Source organism: Macaca nemestrina, chromosome 8, assembly GCF_043159975.1.
Source record: "Macaca nemestrina isolate mMacNem1 chromosome 8, mMacNem.hap1, whole genome shotgun sequence".
Lineage (NCBI taxonomy): Eukaryota > Metazoa > Chordata > Mammalia > Primates > Cercopithecidae > Macaca > Macaca nemestrina.
This window is the reverse complement of record NC_092132.1, coordinates 25,744,764-25,767,038: the sequence shown is the minus strand read 5'-3', so window position 1 is coordinate 25,767,038 and position 22,275 is coordinate 25,744,764. Positions and strand designations below refer to the sequence as shown.

Sequence of the window (22,275 nt, the reverse complement as noted above, 5' to 3'; positions counted from 1 at the left end):
CTTGGAGTGTCCACGTTCCCTGTCCTTCTCCCTGCACCCAGGCTACGGTGTTTAAAATCAAGAAAAAGCAAGAAGCAGAAGGAGAATGATGTTAAATCTCATTTCTAGGCTCACCCAAGCCATCTATCTGAACATTCTGCTCATCCCTTAGTCCTTTGTTCCTGCATGCATTTGAAGTTTTTAGGACTTCTCTCTTTATTGTACCTGATGTAATGTCAAATAGGGAAAGATTATCTGATTTATTAGAAGTCTGAGCTTTAAAATCTGTTGTCTTCCTTTACTTGACCTAAATCAAGAGAACATTGATATAAGCACTTCAGATGCATAACTTATTGAGAGGTGGGATGAAAACTGAAACATCAATGAACCTGTGGTATCCCAAACTTTTCATCATTACTGAGATCACCATACAAACTCAGAAAACAACTAAAACAAACAAACAAACAAACAAAAAGTACTCTCAAATGTATCAAGGCAGAAATATGTGATAAGTATGAGACTTGGAATTTCTTATGAGGTATTTGCTAATACCTTTATGAGATTCAAATTCTGTTGCTGTCTTATAAATTACATGTTTAACTAATTAACACCATTAAAAATGATATTATTTTACTTCAAAGATGCAAGTCAATTCCAGAATCTTGGAAAACAAATGTTTATAGTTTTATATAGTGTTCTTTTTAAAAATAGAGACCTCAAATTTTAAAATACACATATGTACATATATGACATGTATAACAACAATGCAATGCATTTCTTATTTTTCACAAAAGCATAATTTCATGATTTAAAGAAACACCAAGGTAAAACATACTTTATTTCATTCAAATTCATAATTCTGACAGAAACAGGTACAATTACTTTTACTTAAGTCAATTTAATGTCTAAAATATTCCATCTTACAATATGTATAAAGAGGTAGGGTTGTAGAATTCTTGTGCCAGCCGGGCACGGTGGCTCATGTCTGTAATCCCAGCACTTGGGGAGGCCAAGGCAGGCCGATCACCTGTGGTCGGGAGTTCAAGACCAGCCTGACAAACATGGAGAAAACCTGTCTCTACTAAAAATACAAAATTAGCCGGGCATGGGGGTGCATGCCTGTAATCCCAGCTAGGGCTGAGGCAGGAGAATCGCTTGAGGCAGAAGTTGCGGTGAGACGAGATCATGCCATTGCACTCCAGCCTGGGCAACAAGAGTGAAACTCCATCTCAAAAAACAACAACGAAAAAAGAATTCTAGTGCCATTTGTTCCATAATATACAAATAATAATAATAATAATGATTTAAATTATTGGAAGGAGCCTAACTGATGACAAAAGTTATAGCCAAAACACTACTTCATCTTAGGCTCAATCATATTTCCCTCTAAATCCCCCCCACAAGATGCAAATACTCAAATCTGGATGATGGCCAATAGAAGAGGCAGTATTTAAGTCTGGAAACATTTAGCTTAGCCTAAAGCTGGAAGGTTCTTCTAAGCTTTGTCTGCTCCTGTTTATGATACTGCTGTCTATCTGTTCCTCCCATTCTCCTTGGTTCTTAGCCCAGGTGTTTCCTGAAAGTGAGAGTAAAACCTTAAAATGTGTTACCAGCTGTGGTTATACCACCTCCTTTTCTCAAGAGCGTTAAAACAGGACAAGTTCCCCTGTGTCTGCTGCCCCGTTTGAAGCATAACCCACAGGGCAAGGCAGAGGACAGTGTGCGTGGCACTCAAGATGCTGCCCAGCTCTAGAATTAATACTGTATTATGTCTCTTCTGGAGTATATGGTTCATTCTTTCTGGTCATACTTTTTCTGTATTGAATTTGCCATTTTTTCTTGATGCTTCTGACCTCACTTGTAGTAAATAAAGCTTACACACAGGCCTACATGTCAGTATCTTTGCTTCCTAAAGACATCACTTTTTATAAACATCCATTACTGCAACATCACTGTACTCTTCTCTTCACAGCTGCTAGGCCAGATTTCATAAACTTTTTTTTTTTTAATAAATAGGTCCACCTGGGAAGTTTTTAAACACCCGTGCTTTCAAAACATTTATAAATACAATGTCCTGACCAGGCTCAGTGGCTCATGCCTATAATCCTAGCAGTCTGGGAGGCCGGGGCAAGTGGATCACCTGAGGTCAGGAGTTCGAGACCAGCCTGGCTAACATGGTGAAACCTCATCTCTACTAAATATACAAAAATTAGCCGGGTGTGGTGACGGGCGCCTGTAATCCCAGCTACTCGGGAGGCTGAGGCAGAAGAAGCGCTTGAACCTCGGAGGTGGAGGCTGCAGTGAGCTGAGATCACGCCACCGCACTCCGATCTGGGTGACAGAATGAGACTGTCTCTCTCAAAAAATAAATGCATACATACATACTTACATACATACATACAATGTCCTCATATAGAGCTCACAAACTAGAAGGAAAAAAAAAAGATTTCTATGTAATTGAAGTTAAAAGTGAAAAACTTTAATTCAACATCTAAACCACTTAAATAGAATTGAATGGTCATCAGCAGCATAAATCTGAATGATTTGCACATCTGCTACCAAACAATGAAATGTTGTCATTTAAAATTAAAGGTATTGTTATCTCAATAAGGTATAAGTTTAAACACTGGTCTTCAAACCTAATTGAAGATTAATTAAATGCATTATCATACACTTAACACCTTACAGTTCTCATCAGCCTTAAAGGCATTTTCAAAAACTTTTTCAGATAAATAAAAGCAACTTTATCCCCGTTTTCCTGGTTGGAAAATTAGATCTCTAGGCCTTGTATAAGTTAGCAAAGGCCTGGATAAAATTTTAGATCATCTTACTGTAACTACAGTATGTTTTTCATTAACAAACGATTTTTTCAAATTTTTGTACATAGGTTTCAAATTTTAGAAGTTCTTTTCAAAATATAATTTTGGGGAATATTTGCTGATTTTATTGATTCAAAAATCTAGGCTGAATTTCATGGAAGACTGAGGTTTCTGAGTATGTAAACTAGACAGAGGAGTCTCTACAGTTTTCAGATAAATGAAAAATCACTACACTACAGCTCCATTTAACCAAGCACTGAAAAATCTGTACCCTCCTTAGCTTCCAGTTCAGATAATTTCATTCCATTGACTTAAACTCCCTAATTTCTACCTGAAATTTCACATAAAGCCCCATGAGAGGATATTCCTCACGACAGTTTTGCTCACCGAGCAAATGGCTGATCTATGTCCCCTTTACAGTTTCCTACATTCTCCTGTGCCAACATTTAAACAGCTTTTCATTGTAGAGCAAAATTTCTAAAATTATCAAATGAACATAAACCTTCTCACTCCTAGTACCATTTTCTGATTTCCCTATGAGTCTCAAAGAAAAGGTTTACCCATAAAGTTGTTAGAGACAGTCTACATTTCATATGAACCTATGAATTTCATTCACATACTTTTCAACTTTCCTTTCAAGCCACTAAAAACAAGGATGAATTAAACTGAGCTTTTAAGTCTCTGTTAGCCAGCTATTCACAAGCTCACAAATTTTCTTTTGTCTTTTAATAATTAAAGTACTTACATATCAAAGAGGATATTCTATTTCCACCTGGAGACAGTTTCTAAATCACAAGTTTCAATGAAATAGACTCCTGCATAACACCACAAACATACACACTGCAAGCACACGTGAGTACGCAGACACCTGTAGACAAATAAATTCTCTTGCAGTCTTAAAGGCAAATCAAGTGGGCCACCTCAGACATATGAGACAAAGATGTCAAACTAAATCGCAGGTTTATATTTTCTTTGAAAATTTATTCTAGCCATCTCACTATCTCATTCACCTGAATGCCCATTGTATTTACCCAACAGAATTATAAGTAGCTTTTCCCATTTCATGTCTCCTAATAAATCTATAAATCTTTTACGACCTGGTATAAAAAATCCTGTTCAGCCATTATTTCCTATCCTAACAATAAATCCAGATAACAAGTGTGTTAGTTAATTAATTATAACAGTCTGTTTGCACTGCCACAGCCTTGAAACTAACACCCCAGTCCATAGTACAGCAGCGAGGGTATCCATGTGTGCAGAACATTCTCAGCTATTGTTGAGGACTCTGAGAAGCTATGGTTACTAAACAACTGCATGCTTTTGAATGGTGAATCTCACTCTGATCAATCCAAAGCTAGCCATATATCAATACCCTTTGTGTTCCTTCTATTTGTTGCACTCTTGGAGCACTGAGCTTCCCAGGATTTCTTTGGCGCCTGAAAGTGTTGTTGGAAATGGGCATGGCTGCCTCCCCTCCTAGTGTCTTCTTCTTACAGGCTTATAAAATTCACCCAGTATTTTCTGATGGGAAGGCTTTTCTAATTGTCAGAATAACCAGTCACATGTATCAATTGAGAGAGAGCCTTTCTAAGCATATGCAGCATTTAAAAAGATAAAGATATTTCCACTGTCTACAGTATGCTTTTACCTAGTTTACTAAGTACATCTTTGATTTTTAGTCAGGAGAAATCAACCACAGTTCCTAAAAAGCAGATGAGCTACATCAAAAGAAAAATTAAAAAGTGTTCAGGCATACCCAAACCATACAATTCAGAGTTAAGTTGCATTGTATTCTAAGACTCAGCTTCACATAGTTAAAAGTTTAATAAATTATTTTAGATGATATCATAAAGGCCTAAAATAACCAATGACATAATTAAATAATTCAAGGAGCAAATTCGTGTGCATACTTAAGACCCTTTAGGTTTACAAATTATAATATAGACTATATTATTTTTCTAGAAGTGGCATTTATTCATTAGTTCGTATAGCTGTTCTTATAACATGTGGAAATAATTTACTATACACAAAATATTTTCAAAGACTAATAAATCCAATCTATACTTTTCAAGTTTTCCAGTAGTGAGCACACACATTCAAGAGGCAATGAAACAGAATAATTCCTGGGATTTTTTTTTAATCCAGAAAGAAAAGTAGAAATCATCTAAGTCTGCTCCTCATTGTACCGCTAAGGCAACAGACTTCACAAGTGAGTTCCCCACCACCACACAGCAAGTTACAGGACTCCAGGGGACCAGTCTAGGATTTTAATGACCATTTTCCAAAAGAAGTCAATTTTAAAAATAATGAGTGACTCAATTTTGCATTCATTAAGGAAACAGCATTTAATTCTTTCAATCTCAGTTTTAGCCAGAGTAATATATTAAGAGGAAACAGAAAAAAAAAAAAAATCCCTTTAGTGTTCATTGAAAAGAACCAGAAGTTGGCTCTCAAGTTGTTAGCTTTCCCACATGACGATGCTAAGGATCTGATTCCCCTGTCAGTTCAGTCACAGTCAGTGTTAATGGGAGTGAAAAAGAGGCCTTTGAAGAGAGCATTTGCTACTAATAAAAACAGCATTCTCTAGCTCAGTGATCCACTGTCCTCTGCCTCCCCAACAGAAGACGGCTCATTTTGTCCATTTGGCTCCCTGGGGCTGCAAGTTTTATGATCTATTTTCTCACTCTTCACCCCAGCCACACCCCACTTCAATTCACTAACTCACTTCTAATATTATTCTTTCAACCTACTGGCATGATTCAAAAGTCACTTAATTGATGTAAGGAAGATTTAGTATTCCATCAATGTATGTGTCCTAACTTGGTTAATAATAAAATTTCAAGCTGGCTAAACAGAGGCACGTGATGGTTAACAGTCAGATCAAGAAATACAGAGAAACACAAAATTCACAGGAAGACAGACAAACATGCTGGGATGTCAGGAAAAGTCCAGAAAATATTGCTCCCTAGAGTGCCCACTACTTAAAATGTAATTTTTTATTTCTAAAACCATCACGAGCTCCAATTTCCAGGAAATTAACCAACTCATTACTTAAGACCTGGTCAGTTAAGCCCCCTCTGTCTGCACAAGGAGCTCCTTTATGAGAACACTATATGGGAACACTACTTACCGTGTAGTGTATTGTAAAAAGAAACTCTTTCACTTTGGTTCTATTAAGTCAAGGTACACTATTAAAACTTATCTTTCCTTTGCCAAAAGAAAACACAATGAGGACAAATCAATCTTGAAAACTCTTTAAGCACCTCCTGTCTTTTATGGTTTTTCAATTTTAAGTAAATCTTAAAGTCCTCAATTTCTGAAGTTTCATAAAGATAGCTCACTGCCTTTTGTACTTCCATTCCTTTTTCCTATGTCAGAACTTTCTGGTGGCAAATACTACATCCTATATTATGTGACAGCAAATCAGACTTGGGTAGCTCCAATATTAAACCAACACCTGTTCTCACCACTTCTACTTTAGCCTTGTCTGTGAACAAGAGCTTTAATTGTATCCTAACATTTACAAATTTGAGTACGTACAAAAATGGAAACAGCCAGTTACCAGACAATCATAAATGTTCTCTAATGAAAACCACACTCTTCCACCTGAATTATACACATAAGTGGTTTTACTCAGAGAAATTTAGGACTAACTTAGTTATACTGCAAGACTGTATTAAAGATAAATATTTTAATAAGCTTACATTGATTACACGGTATGCAATATTTTTAAAGAATTGAAAATGCAAATCATTTCGACACTTACCTGTAGGAGGGCCTTCCTCCCATCCTTCTGCTCTCTTAATTCTATGTGCAGTGAATCCTAAGCAGATATTGACTCCAATGGCAAAAGTGAACAGGGATATTATCTAAGAGAATAAAGAGATCAAGTTGTCAAATACAGCTGGACAAGACTAAATCAAATTACACGAAGGCGATTCAAATGGCTTCAATATCACCACCCAATCCTACCACTTCCAAATTGCATAATAAGGTGCTATCTTAATTTGCACAACAAAAAGGAGAATGCCAGTCAGTCACTGATTCTGAAGATCAAGCATGTCCCCTGTCATTCCTCCGTTCTCCCACCTGACACGACTGGAACGAGCTCCTCCTTGCCATGTCGAGGATTCTTGGAAAGCCCTTTGCAGCGTGTTCTCTTTGCCTTCACGGAGTGCACTGGTTTGGGGCTCCGGGTTTAGTCTATTAACTGTAAGCAATCCCACCTGGGAGGTTGACAGACTTCTCTGATTTGTCCGGAGCTTGATTACATCACAGGGTGTTCACAAATCGCAGCTCTGAGCATAAGAGGTTTAAGCTCTCATCCCACCCCCCCCATCCCCGCCCCCTTACAGGTCCCTCCCCTAACCCACAGACACTTTCATGTGGTATCCTCTGGCAACAGGAGGGTTTCTTACATTGCCGTGGCCCATAACAGTGCATGTTCATTTTCCTTTCCTCACAAAAACATGATTTGTCAAAAAGAAACCAAATGCATTTCATCCGATAAAAAGGAAACAGAGCAGTGCATGGGCTTTCCAAACCAGCTTTAAGCTTTTACGGTTTACAATGCAGTCATTCAATGGCGTCAACCTCACCGCTTTATTTTTTTAAGCAAGGAAAGTTTTATCCTTTATAAACCTAATAACGTTCCTGTCTTTCCTATCTATTTATTTTGCTGCCAGTTTGAGCGACCCTGTCCCTAGTATCATATTCTCAGCTACTTCTGCCTCCTTGAAAGTTTCTCATGATGAAATTTCGCAAAATTGTAACTAGCATAAAAGATAACATTATTTTCCCCATGCTGTCGTTCAAGTTTAGAGAAGTAACTTTTATCAAAATACTGGAAATGCCAGCCACGCAGCATAAAGTCCTTCTGCCCTGGGAGGACGGACAAAATAACTTCAGTCTCTGCTTCTTCTTCCCGAAAAGACTGTCAGCTTGTTTGGGGCGGGAGGTGGGGGGGGTGGGGGGTGGCAGGGGGGGTGAGGGGGTGGGGGGGTGGCGGGGGGCGGGAGGAGCGGCGGGGCACGGTGGGGAGGGGGGCGGTTTTTGAGACGCGGATGTGTGGGGGGAAGGGGATGGCCTGGGAAGCTTTATTAGCAATTGAATTTAGGAAGGAAATCTCAATGGCAGCAATAATTGAAATGTAAAGAATTGTTTCCCTAGTTATTTCTTGGTTAAATGTAGCCACCAAGTACTGTGTCCTTTGAGGCTATTGTGGCTACTAAAGTTTCTTTACTAAGCAATTTGGCAACCAGCACACTTTCAAAAGAAAAAATCAAGGCCTCTAAATCGGAAAGTTGTTTAAATATTACATGCCTTCAGGATTCAAATGAGGGAAGATTTGTTTTTGGCCTCTTCCTCAGCAGGTCCAGAGACCATCTTTCTTGCACAGCGCATGTGTTCGTGTGTAAACAAATACGAGACTTACCATGCAACAAATTACTAACAGAGTAGTGGCTCTGCTCAAATAAAACATGATAGCACAAAAGCAAAAACTTGTTTATAGGGGGTTGTATAGTAGGCCTGGGTTTCATTATAGATTCTTAGAATCTAGTAATACCTAATTGAAAAGAAGAAAACATATATACTGCCAAACTGTTCATTGCCTTTCTAAAATCCTTTTAGTTTTGCACTCTTGCAAAGAGGACAGGCTTATACATTTTTATATGTAAGCGTCTTGCTTTTGTCTGTATGCCATACTGAACAAATCTGGAGTAGGGTATTTAGCAAGGCTTATAAAAGATGTCAACTCCATGTAAGATTTTTCTATAATTTATGTTAAATTTCAAGATGCAAGCCTGCCATGATAGAGGAAAACAATAAACCCCAAAGAAAAATATCAAGGCAATCCTGTTATTTCATTACATGCCACAGTGCTCTAAATGTTCAAAAAACAAAAACAGCCTCTTCTTTTCCCTCGCCAGAGTCTAACAACTTTTGACTTTGTCTGATTATATTGTATAAACCTAGCTAGAAGACAATGAGGGTTCCCTTGGGAAAAAAGAGTTCAGAAGCTGAATATCATCCATTTATTTTTCTCTTATATGCAGACTATCTGTGCAGGGGAAAAAGCTGTAATAGCCAAGTTGATCTGCTTGTTACCCATTATCCAAAAGAGTTGACCTCAGCCACTATTTCTTTGTTTTTTGTTTTTGTTTGTTTGTTTGTTTTGAGATGGAGTTTCACTCTTGTTGCCCAGGCTGGAGTGCAATGGCTCCATCTCGGCTCACTGCAACCTCCACTCCTGGGTTCACATGATTCCTGTCTCAGCCTCCCGAGTAGCTGGGATAACAGGTGCATGACAACACGCCCAGCTAATTTTTGTATCTTTAGTAGAGACAGGGTTTCACCATGTTGGTCAGGCTGGTCTCGAACTCCTGATCTCAGGTGATCCGCCCACCTCAGCCTCCTAAAGTGCTGGGATTACAGGTATGAACCACCGTTCCCAGCCCTCAGCCACTATTTCTGTTAACCGTTCTGCCAAAGAACTTTGTCTTTTACCAGCTTGTGGTGCATAAGGAACGTGTTAATATACATACATGCACATACACAAGCACACATGTGCATACACACATCATTTTGCCACAGTTAAACAGATTTTTACTGCAAGATTATTGTTATAAATTAACTGTCAGGAGAATGACCAAGATGACCAAAGTCCCTACCTCGACTATCAAATTAACTACAAAATAAAATTATCCCTCATTACCTAAAACTGAAAAAAACAAAAAAGCCTGATAATGCATAAAGTAGGTTGAGAAATTCAATTAAAATGACTGGAATTTGTCCAAAACCTTTTGTAAGAAAACTAAATTACCAGAGGTTCACTTGCTACGATGTTTAAGATTTTGTAATAAGGACCCATGTGGCTGGCTCAGTAAACAAGAAGTGCATAAGAAAGACTGAAAAATTAGCTTCCAACATGGTTTATTAACCCAGCCATATTTCAGAGAACACTGCCCCCTGGCAGAAAAAAACCTAGAACTAGAAACAAATCTTTCAACAGTCTCAGTCCCTACAAATCATTCTGTGGTTTTCAAACTTTATTGGGCATCAGAATCACCCTGGAGGCTTGTTTAAAATGCTGAGGTTTATGCCCTGCTTATCAAGATCCTGATTCATTAGGTCTGGCAGGTGGAGAGAAGAAAGAGGAGTTTAGAGGTCAGACAAGAACTGGCACAATAGGTTATTTTGATGAAAGTCGGATAAGAACCACATTTATGGAGATAAGACCTGGTTCCTGCAGCAGATGTGATTGACTGGCTTCAACAATTGTGGTCTGGCAGGAAAATTCAACCTAGGGATAAACAAAAACTATGTTTCCCAGATAGGAAAAACTGACAGCTAGAGGATCATATCCACTGAGAGGAGGAACTTGCAGTTAGATCATCTGAGGTCCTCCTGATTTCAGACATCCAGGCAGCACATAATATAGAGCTTTAATTTTAGGCCATGCTCCACTTGATGCCTTGAACTATTTATAACTGCATGATGACCTGAGACTTCTAGGAAATCTAGAAGTTTTGCTTCTCAATTTCTCCATTACTTCCTTCTTTGGGGTTTAAATGACTTTTTGGTATACTTTTTTGAATATCCATTTTCAAGCTCACCACTTCTTTCTTCTGCCTGCTCAAATGTACTGTTAAATCACTCTAGTAAAATTTTTTATTTAAGTTAGTGTACTTTTCTGCTCCAGAATTTCTATTTGTTTATTTTTTGAATTATTTGTTTACTGACATACTTTGTTTAGGGAAACTGTTCTCTTCATTTGCTTTACTTTTTGTTCATGTTTTTATTTCTAGCTTTTTAAATATGCTAATGATGGTTGACATAAAGCCTTTGTCTAATAAATACAATATCCATGTTTCCTCAAAAAAAATGATAAGTACCACATTTAGAGAAGTAGAGCATTATAATAAATTACTTTGAATTAATTTATTTATGCCTTGCATATTGAATTGTTTGGTCTAATTCATAGTGGAATTTTAATGTTATTAATAGCATTCACTATTAATTGGACAATAAAGTTTAGATCTCTTAAAGACAAACTATGGCTTTTCCTCCAGGGGACTCATCTCCGAACTGTAAGAAGCAGAGTAGTATTTTATTTGCTTTGCTGGTGACACAAAGCAGCAGTGTGTGTATTGCTTAATTGTAATACAGTAGTTACATTTATATAAATGTACAATCTATCTTTTCATGAAATTATTCTATGAGTCCTTGTTCCCTAGCCCTGATGAAGATAAGAGGGCTTGAGGTTAACAGTGAGATTTGAAAGATAAGTGATAGAGGGTTATCATTCTTGCTTCCTGAAGTAATTAATTATCATGAACTGATTGAAACTGTATGTACATCCAGAGTTTCTCATTATGCAGAACTGGCATCACTCAATTTAACATTATTCCCAGAATAATCCTAAGATTATGTATATTAGACAATTATTAACCATGTCATTTTCTGTAGTATCATTTAGCAATAACTATAGCACATACACTACAAAAGTAAGAAAACACCATAGATAGTCTTCTTATTCTATCTTAAAAGTCTGTTGTCTTGTTTTTAAGTTTTGCTGTGGTTGAAAGCTATTAGAAAATTCAGATTAAAACTGGACAACAGCCTGGCGCAGTGGCTCACGCCTGTAATCCCAGCACTTTGGGAGGCCGAGGCGGGCGGATCACAAGGTCAGGAGATCGAGACCACGGTGAAACCCCGTCTCTACTAAAAATACAAAAAAATTAGCCGGGCGCGGTTGTGGGCGCCTGTAGTCCCAGCTACTCGGGAGGCTGAGGCAGGAGAATGGCGTGAACCCGGGAGGCGGAGCTTGCAGTGAGCCGAGATCGCGCCACTGCACTCCAGCCTGGGCGACAGAGCGAGACTCCGTCTCAAAAAAAAAAAAAATTTAAAAAAAAATAATAAAAATAAAACTGGACAACAATCTTTGCAAAAGAATTGACTAGTCTAAACTGAGCAGAAAATTTTGATGGCTAATAGAGGGACAAGCTGGCTCAATTGCTCCCACAATCCAGGGCTGCAAATATGTATAAGTCGTACAATTACAATTCTAAACCACAGAAGCAAAGTTTTATGGGTAGTCTACGGTCCCACAGGATTCTCCAGCAGAAGAACGGCATATACCTGTCCAAATGCAAATTAGCCTGTGCTATTAATTGTTACACAATCGAAAGCTGACATCAACACTGTTGCATCTTTCAATGATTTTAACTTACGGCATAAATTTTATGCATTACATTTACTCCCTATGGAATCTAAGTATGATCCCCGACACCAGAACAATCTCTGCCCTGTGTGAATATTGCACAAATATTCATTAGCTTCTACAATGTACCAAGCACTCTTCTGGGAACCAGTCGTACTATGTAGGGAGCTGGCCCACACATAGCTCCTACTCTCCACATTCATCAAGTAGGCACAGAAATAAATGTAAAGTTACAACTCTGGAAAATGAAGAAATATAGAGGTAAATCACTATTTGGGCAAATATCATTCAGATTACCTAGTCAAGAGAGTCAGAGAAGAATTTGTGGAGTAAGTGTTCATTGAGCTGTGATTGGAAGGGTGTGTGGGAGTCAGTAACCAGATTAGGAGAGGAGCAAAGAATTCCAGACCAGAGGAGAGAGAACCGACAAAGATTCTGCGTAAGATGGAGGCATGGCACATCCACAAGACAAAAAGGCAGCCAGTCTGACTAGCGCAGGGAGAGCAAAAGTTAGTATAAGAGAAGTGAGACTGGAGAGGTTAACAGAGGCCAGTCATGTGGGGCCTCTGAGGTCATGTTAGGTGATACTGTCTTTATCCTAAAGGCAACAAAAAGCCCTTAAAAGGCTTAAGCAGGGGGAGGCTTAATCAGATTTTGAAGCATTAATCTCTGTACGGTGTAGATATGAATCAGAGGAAGTCAAGAATGGATATAGTAGATCAGTTTGGAAACTTTGGCAGTAAGCCAGACAAAAGATCACGACAGCTTGCACCAAGGAGGCTATGGCAGCGTGGAGAGGAAGACAAGTGGGGGAGTTAGGAAAAAAGAGTTGTTAATGAACTGGATATGGGAGTTGAGGGGCAGAAAGGTATTAAGTGTGACTCCTGAATTAATAGATACTTAATGATTATGATAACCATATATATACGCAGTGAAGTCACTTCTTTTCAATTAGATCATAAGAAAGATATGGAGATAGGTATCCATTTGCTAACATCCTAGAATTAAATAGTTAAAACAAGGCACAGAGCTAATAGCTTTAAAACACTTTCTGCTGTGACTGGAGATTACTAAAATATATATGTGTGTGTGTATATATATATATACACACTCACAGATATATATACATATATACACACACATATATATACATATATACACATATACACACACACACACACACATATATATACTGGACTTTAAACACTAAAAATGCATTTATTCATATTGAGGTTTTAAAAAGCATTCCCCCCCAGGAAATAACTCAGCTTTGTTCCTAACTCTAGCTCATAATAAAACATTTTAAAAAACTCAAAACTCAACGTAACTATTTCTTTTCAGCTACTCTAAACCCTGCATGCTAAGTGTCCAGATGAATGGAGAACATTTCCCCCTTGCAGAAGGGCTGAGTCGCCAGCAGGCTTGTAAGCCACATGAAGTTTTTCATTTATGAGCCTAGTTTGTAATGTGTCTATGTGATATATGAACACAAATGAGTGACAGGATAATTAGGAAAAACAACTGTATTACCGAAAGTTTTACCCTAGGGTTGGCGACTCCCATATTTTACCCTCCAGTCTCACTCACATAGGCAGGCTACAAACTCCACTTGCAGATAAAGAAATGGAGGTTCGAAGAGTATGGGACATCTCCAAAATGGTCAAATAATTGACTGAGCCAGTTCTAAAACCCAGGTCTCCTATGCCAGCTCAGTCCTCTTTCCATTGCAGCGTGACGCCTCTCTACTACACCACACGAGGGCCTCCACTCAACATGTCCAAAATGCAGATACCTACACAACCAGTTCACCCTCCCGATTTCACTTCTTTTCAGGAAAACCTTAAATTCAATTCACTTTTTGTTCATTTCAATCCTTTCCTCCCTTTTTTCTTGCCAGACACCATGTCTACAGATTCTAGTTAATAATGACAACTACTGCCATCCATTATCAGGTGCTGTTAGTTACTAAATTATTTTCCTATGTGATAACGTTCAGGTTCATCCCTTCAGCTTCATTATTCTGGACACACATTAGAAGGTTCTCTCACAGCCAGGCGCGGTGGCTCACGACTGTAATCCCAGTACTTTTGGAGGCCAAGGCAGGTGGACCTGAGGTTGGGAGTTCGAGATGACCCTGACCAACATGGAGAAACCCCATCTCTACTAAAAATACAAAATTAGCCGGACGTGGTGGCACATGCCTGTCATCCCAGCTACTCGGGAGGCTGAGGCAGGAGAATCACTTGAACCCGGGGGCGGAGGTTGCGGTGAGCTGAGATTGCACCATTGCACTCCAGCCTAGGCAACAGGAGCGAAATTCCATCTCAAAAAAAAAAAAAAAGAAGGTCCTTTCATAACTGCTCTTCCTGTTTGTACTCTCTGTCCCTCTGACCACCATTTCATTAAGTTCTCTTTTATAATTTATTCCCATTCATCACCCAGAGAGCCCTAAACAATATGCAAATCTAATGATTTTCCTCCCAAACTTAAAACTTTTCTGTTTGGCTGCCTATCAAAGCAGTTCTCAAAGTATGGTCCCTGGACCAGCAAGGTTAGAATCACCTGGAAACTTGTTAGAAGCGCAAATACTTGGAGCCTGCCTCTTACCTACTGAATCAGAAACTCTGGGGTAAAGGCCAGAATCTGGTTTCACAACTCCACCAGGTGCTTCTGATGCGAGTTTAAGGACCACTGACCTAGAGGGTAAGTTCAAGCTGCTTAACCAGGCCCATAGGACCCTAGCTCCAAAACTAAACTCCCTGAATTCAAATCCCAGCAAGACCACAGTTTAACTGTGAGACCTTATATGACCCTTAGGCAAATGACTTCTCCATCCTAAAACTCAGTTTTCTTGTCTGTTTCCATCTCATAGGATTCTTGAGAGTATTACATGAAATAATCCATGTAAATCACCTAGCACAATGCCCAGCATAGAATAGTGTTCATAAATGTTAAGTTTTCTTAATTAGAGAACTATTTTCTGTTCCTTGATCAAGTTGTACTCTTTCATACCTCCATTCCTTAACATACGTTGTTGCTTTGGCCTAGAATGCCCTTCTCCACCTAATTTCCCTGGCAAACACCAACATATTTATGAAAATTCAAGTCAGGTGTCACTCTGCTGTGAGCCTCCCCAGTTTTGCCCTCCTGTTCACACAGAACAACAATGGGCTGTGTTACCATATTGTTTGTAATCTCCTTTTTTTGTTTTGTTTTTTGAGACGGAGTCTCACTCTGTTGCCCAGGCTGGAGTGCAGTGGCATGATCTTGGCTCACTGCAAGCTCCGCCTCCTGGGTTCAAGCAATTCTCTGCCTCAGCCTCCCAAGTAGCTGGGATTACCGGCGCCCGCCACCATGCCTGGCTAATTTTTGTATTTTTAGTAGAGACGGGGTTTCACCATCTTGGCCAGGCTGGTTTTGAACTCCTGACCTCGTGATCCACCCACCTCAGCCTCCCAAAGTGCTAAGATTACAGGGGTGAGCCACTGCGTCCAGCCTGTCTGCAATCTCTTTTAAGACAGCTCTATCCCTTTTGATCTCTCCAAATGCAGGGACCAGTTATCCTTGCACTTCACAGAGCTTTGCACCCTGCCTGGAATATAATAGGAACACAATAAATATTTCCCAAGTAAACTACTTGGCACAAAGAAATTTGACTTGTAGTCCTTCCTCTGTTACTAGCTTTGTCACTGCAAACCCAAGTCTCTTCACTTGTAAAGGAGGGTTAGCAGGCTAAGCGACGTTTAGCCATTTTTTTAACATTACAATTTTGTTTCCAAATAAAATCTTAAAATGAATACTTTTCTCTCTTAGGGTTCCCTGTTTTTTCAGTATTTCTTGTCTCCGCAATGAGAGCGTAAATTCTTAGAGAGCAGGGGAAAAAAGCAATGTGCTATGGAGAATAAGGGTTTGGATTCTGTGGCCAGGCACAGTGGCTCAAACCTGCAATCCCAGCACTTTGGGAGGCAGAGGCAGGTGGATCACCTGAGGTCGGGAGATCGATGCCAGCCTGGCCAACATGGCGAAATCCCATCTCTACTAAAAATACAAAAATTAGCTGGGCATGGTGGCGGGTGCCTATAATCCCAGCTACTTGGAAGGCTGAGGCAGGAGAATCACTTGAACCCAGGAGGGAGAGGTTGCAGTGAGCCGAGATTATGCCACTGCACTCCAGCCTGGGCAACAAGAACAAAACTCCATCTTGGGGGAAAAAAAAAAAAAAAAAAAGTTTGAATTCTGGAGTCCAACTGCCTTGAGTCTGCCCATTTCAAGCATGAGACCTTGCTTAACTTCTCTAAAACATGAGTTTCTTTTTAAAAATAATTGTTCTTAATGAGAATACTTGGACACAGGAAGAGGAACATCACACACCGGGGCCTGTTGTGGGGTTGGGGGAGTGGGGAGGGACAGCATTAGGAGATATACCTAATGTAAATGACGAGTTAATGGGTGCAGCACACCAACATGGCACATGTATACATATGTGACAAACCTGCATGTTGTGTACATGTACCCTAGAACTTAAAGTATAATAAAAAATTAAAAAATTAAAAGATAATTATTCTTTTCACACAGGGTTGATATGAAGACCAAATGATATAATGCATGTTAAGCAAGTATCTCAGTGCTAAAACACCGAAAACAAACAAATATTCCCCATTACTCTATATATAAGAGAGTAAGGTCTGCGTCATCTGCTGTCATGCGCTCAGCATCTTCCAAAGTGCTGGGCATAGAGTGCTTAGTAGTGACATAGGTTCTAAGAAAATCGCTTTATTTTATGGAGAGATTATATGTAAGTAAAGTTAATAATGTTTCAATCCACCTTTTTCACATTCTTTTTAACCTCATGAGAAAATGAGCAGCTCTTATTTGGCAAAGGGTTGGGTGATTCTGGAAACAGCTTTGAAGGACACATTTCAACCACAATCATAAAGCCCCTCCATTTGGATTGGAAAGCCCCAAAAAGTTGAGCTTTAACTCAATGAATGTGTTTGGATTCAAACCTAAAAGGAAGTTTACACTTGCCGCTGCAAAGGTGTCATCACGTGCTTACCAGCACAGTGGAACTGTCTCAGGGAGGAAGCAAAACTGCCATTTCTGTGATTCCCCTTCCCAACAGTGAAGGGCATTCAACAAATTAGGAAGAGAAGACAACTTCCTCTGCCTGATAAAAGGCTTCTACAAAAAATCCAGAGCTAACATCATCATATTTAATGGTGAAAGACTGAATGCTTTCCCCTAAGATCAGGAGCAAGACAAAAATATCTGGTTTTACCACTTCTAGTCAACTTTGTACTTCCAGCCTGAGGAATTAGGCAAATAAGTAAATAAATGAACGCCATCCAAATTGGGAAGGAAGAAATCAAGCTATCTCCATTCACAGATCTTGTATATAGAAAATCCTAAAGAATCTACCAAAAATAAAAAGTGAAACTAGTAAAAATGAGTTCACGAATGTTGCTTGAAATAAGACAAAAATACAAAAATCAGTTGTATTTTTATACACTAACAATAGACAATCTAAAAGTTAAGAAGAAAATTACATTTATAATAGTATCAAAGGTCTACAATACTTAGAAATCAGTTTGACAAAGTAAGTGAGATTTACACACTAACCATTAGAGAAAATCATCGAGATATATTAAAGAAGACCTAAATTTGGGAAGATCTGCTTTTTTGTAATTGGAATACATTATTGTCAATATGGCAAGAAAGTGAAAAGATGACCTACAGGATGGAAGAAAATATTTACAAATCATATAACTAATAATGTTCAAATACCTAGAACATACAAAGAACCCTTAGAACTCAACAATAAAAAGACACATAATCCATTTTTTTAAAAATGATCAATGGATTAGCATAGACATTTATCCAAAGAAGATATACAAATGGACAATAAGCAAATGAAAGTTTGTTCAACATCATTAGAAAATGCAAGTCAAAACTGTGAGATATCACTTTACCCCCACTAGGATGCTAAAATTTAAAAGACAGTTAATACAAACTGTTAGAAAGGATGTGGAAAAATAGATTGTAAAATTGTGCAGTCACTTTGGAAAGCAGTTTGGCAGTTCCTTAAAATGTTAAATATAGAGTTACCCATATAACTCAAAAGTTCCACTCTTATATATATACCCAAGAGAAAGTAAACATACTTCCACACCAAACTTTAACACAAATGTTCACAGCAGCATTACCAACTGATGAATGAATAAAAGAAATGGGGTATATCCATAGGGTGAAATATTACTCAGCAATGAAAAGGAATGAAGCCTTTATATGTGCTTCAACATCACAAACCTTGAAAACATCACATCACGCTGGGTGAAAGAAGCTAGCCACAAAAGCCACACGTTTTATGATTCCATTTATATAAAACATCTAGAACAGGCAAACCCACAGGGGAAAAAAATCGATTAGCAGCTGTCAGATGATGGGGTATTGACCGCTATCAGGAATGAGTTTTTGTTTTGGAGTGATGAAATGTCCTAAAATTGCATAATGGTGATGTTTGCACATCTCTGTAAATATATTTAAAACCACTGAAATGTACAGTTTAAAAGAGTGAATTGTATAATATATAAATTATATCCCCAAAAAAGCTGCTATTTTAAAAAAGAACTAGTGAGATTATACCAGAAGAGAAGCAAATTCCAAAGCATCTGGATGCACAGAAAAGGAACATTAATCCTGATTTTCAGTTCTCAGGTTCATGCATTCAACGCTGTCCCCAGAGTCAACCCGGCTATCCTCTGAACCTGATGATTAACAGGAGGACTGATGCATTTGAGTCATGGTGTGGACTGCTCTTAATGAGCCCCTGTGTGTGTGATGAAACCCTCTGCATCCCCCAAAATTAGAAGAATTACTGGGACTTTGTCAGAGCAACTTGGCCCTCTGCCATATCTCTTCCACCAGGTTTTCTGTTTCGTTTTACTTTTAAACAAAACAGCCTAGAAGAGACCCTAGTTCTTGCATACACATCTCAAGTATCCTGAAACTTAATGGCAACAAACTGTAAACAGAGTTTGTGAGGCAGTTGTGAGAATTTAAGAACAATAATACCCTTCATTTGAAGAAAACTTCTTTAAAAAAAAAAAAAAAAAGCCCTATGAACCAGAGTTAATGTTAGATAGATCAAGGCTCACTCACTCTTCCAGCTTTGCAATCAATAAAACAGAAAGGCTGTCCATAGATATGTCACAGAGCTAAAGGACCTCTGACAGGGAGATCAGGACAGCTCATATGGCAGATGGGCATGTGTTATAATGGTTGAATTATAGACAGGGGATTCTTACGTCGATAAAGAGGGAAAGGGCATTGCACGCAAAGGAAATTCCAGGAGCAAAGACTCAAAAATTTCAGAAAGGGAGAAGAGAAAGGAAAAAGTAAATATGTATACGTAGTACCACATTTGACACAGAACATTCTTTTAAGTGGTAGCTAGTATTCAGTAAGTGTTTGCACTTTGCCAGGCAACCTACTGGGGACATTTACATAGTGCATAATTTAATATTTACAAAACCTTCACAGTATTATCACTGTCAATAGATAAGAAAACAACTTCAAATATATCAAACAACTTGCCCAAGTTCAAGTGCCTATTAAGTGGGGGAATCATCTTTTCTCTTAATTTCCCAATAAGAATTACAAACCTGGGAAGACCTCAAAGGAATGGAAATTTCAACTGTGCGCTGAAAGAAACCTGAGTCTACTAAAGGCAGAGGATCCGATAAATGTTTGATGAGTCTTGATACTTGATAATGTTTCCTAATTCAGAAGATAATAGAAGCCACAGATTAACCTTTATGGTAGGCTGACCTTCTTGTGACTCCCAAAAAGAATAGGTTGCAAATGGAAAAGTGACCAGAACCTTGGGCATCCTGGACGTGTCATTTCAAAATCCTAAGAACTCGGAGAGAAGGCTGGTCATTATCAGACAATCGCCTAAATTTTTGAAACCAGAGTTTTCCAAATTAAAATAATAGTGGTTCAACACAGATTTAGTAAGCATCCACTGCAGTATTAGCTAATGCTTATTGAAAGCTTACTCTGTGTCAAGTACCATTTGATATCAAGGATAGTGAGATAAAAGGCATGTTTTAATTGGGAGATGGTAAAGTGTCTTAGTCCATTCATGCTTCTATAATAAAATACCATAAATTGGGTGGCATATATATATAACATAAATGTATTTTTCATAGTTCTGGAGGCTGGGAAGTTTACAATCAAGGCACCAGCAGATTCTGTGTCTGGTGAGGACCCCACTTCCTCATAGAAGGCTGTCTTCTCACTGTAATCTCACATTATGGAAGGGTAAGGGTCTCTGTGGGGTCTTTTATATAAGAACATTGACCCATTCATGGGTCAAGGGTAGAAGGCTCTACCCTCATGATTTAATCACCTCCCCAAGTCCCCACCTCCTTATATCATCACCTTGGGAGTTAGGATGTCAGTGTATGAATTTGGGAAGGACATAAACATTCAGACCATAGCAGGAAGTCAGCAGTTTGTTAAGATGCCATATCCTGAGCATTGGCTCCCTCAATCCATTCATCCCACATCCAGGCTGCCTTCGTCTCCTGCAGATTTTTTGCAGAAAAGGTTATAGAAACAGTTTATAGACTCTGCCAACTATGCTCCTGAGACTGTCGTTATGCACATGAGATTTGGACAGCAGAATTGAGATACCTCTTCCTGTCCCTTTCAGCTAGTTATCTGTGCAAACAAGATCAGAAATGTTAGGTTTTCTGCAATATTGTTTCAGTATCTATTCTTCAGCTTCCTAAGCATCAAGACACACCTGTGGAGGTGACAGAGATGGTAGCCTCCTGATTCCTGAATCACAGATCTATGATATGTTCTAGAACTCAATATTCCAGTGATAGGTAGCTGCCACATACAATGTACCATGGACTGAATCAAAATTCAAAAGTATATCGACAGGTTGAAATCAAGAGTTTAAAAAACAAGATCTGAGAGAGACAGCCAGATCAATCTATCTGGGACAACTTTCTTGAAACAGAATACAAAATTTAGTTATACAACCTTGCACTGGGAGAGAGCAGCACTAACAGCAATTCTTGTAAAAGAAACCTAGGCATTTGTGTTACCTGCAAGCTCTATAGAAGCCCATGTTTGGCTACGACCCTAAATGACTTCATTTTGTCCTAGGCTTCTTTTTTTTTTTTTTTTTTTGAGACGGTGTCTCACTCTCTCACCCAGGCTGGAGTGCAGTGGGGCGATCTCGGCTCACTACAAGCTCCGCCTCCCGGCTTCACGCCATTCTCCTGCCTCAGCCTCCCGAGTAGCTGGGACTACAGGCGCCCACCACCATGTCCAGCTAATTTTTTGTATTTTTAGTAGAGACGGGGTTTCACCATGTTAGCCAGGCTGGTCTCGATCTCCTGACCTCGTGATCCGCCCGCCTCGGCCTCCCAAAGTGCTGGGATTACAGGCGTGAGCCACCGTGCCTGGCCCCTAGGCCTCTTTAATAATGATTACTGCCCACATCCAGGAGGGGAAAGTTTCAGCTGAGCCTAGCCAGACTCCATCTAGATTGCGTTCACCTCTGGATAGCTCCTTTTAAGAGGTCACTACAAAACTAGACAGCATTAAGAAAGGCATGACCAGGATGAGGAGAGGTCCTTATCGTCCAATTGATTCATTAATTCACTCATTCATTTGTTTATTTACTCAGCAAACTTCTATTGAGCACCTAGTATAGGTCAAGCATTGAGGATGCAGCCTCTGCCCCAGCAATCCCACATTTTAGTAGGAGAGGAAAATAATGTCAAGTAGCTGATAAACGATAAAGAAAAAAGAGCTCCAGAGCAAGAAAACAGAGGAGTAACGGGTGGAGCTATTTTCAGTTAGGCAGTAACAAAGATCTCTCCAAAGGGATGACATTTGAACAGAGACCTGGGTGACGTGAGGGGGAAGCCAGGTGTCTTGGAAAAAATAGCAAGTGCAAAGGCCCTGAGGTAGGAGCAGCCCAGTGTGCTCAGTCAGGCCAGTGTGGCTGGAGTGGAGTGAGAGATGGGGCAGCAGTAAGAGACAATGTCAAAGAAGTAATCAGGTGCTAGTTTATGCAGGACCTCACAGGCTTCATGTTTCATGTTGGATGTGATGAAATGCCACTGGAGGGATTTAATCAGACAATGACATGGTCCAATTTATGTTTCTCACTCTTACTGCTGGTCAGGAAATGGATATTTAATGAGCATGCTTGTGACTGTGCAGCCTGAA

At 39.2% G+C, this 22,275-nt stretch overlaps 1 protein-coding gene across 10 annotated transcripts in view; it reads right to left on the bottom strand.

Annotated features, from left to right (window-relative positions):
• The window catches only part of LOC105468526 (ectonucleotide pyrophosphatase/phosphodiesterase 2), a 118,439-nt gene that overhangs the window by 74,799 nt on the left and 21,365 nt on the right, over positions 1 to 22,275 (bottom strand). For 6 of the 10 annotated variants that reach the window (XM_011718744.3, XM_011718746.3, XM_011718745.3 and 3 more), the window contains exon 2: positions 6,565 to 6,667. In XM_011718744.3, coding sequence (XP_011717046.3) covers positions 6,565 to 6,667 — 103 coding nt within the window. Of the gene's footprint in view, positions 1 to 6,564; positions 6,668 to 6,887; positions 7,036 to 22,275 lie in introns of those variants that run through there. The other 4 variants (XM_011718752.2, XM_011718753.2, XM_011718754.2 and 1 more) reach the window with 2 other exon arrangements.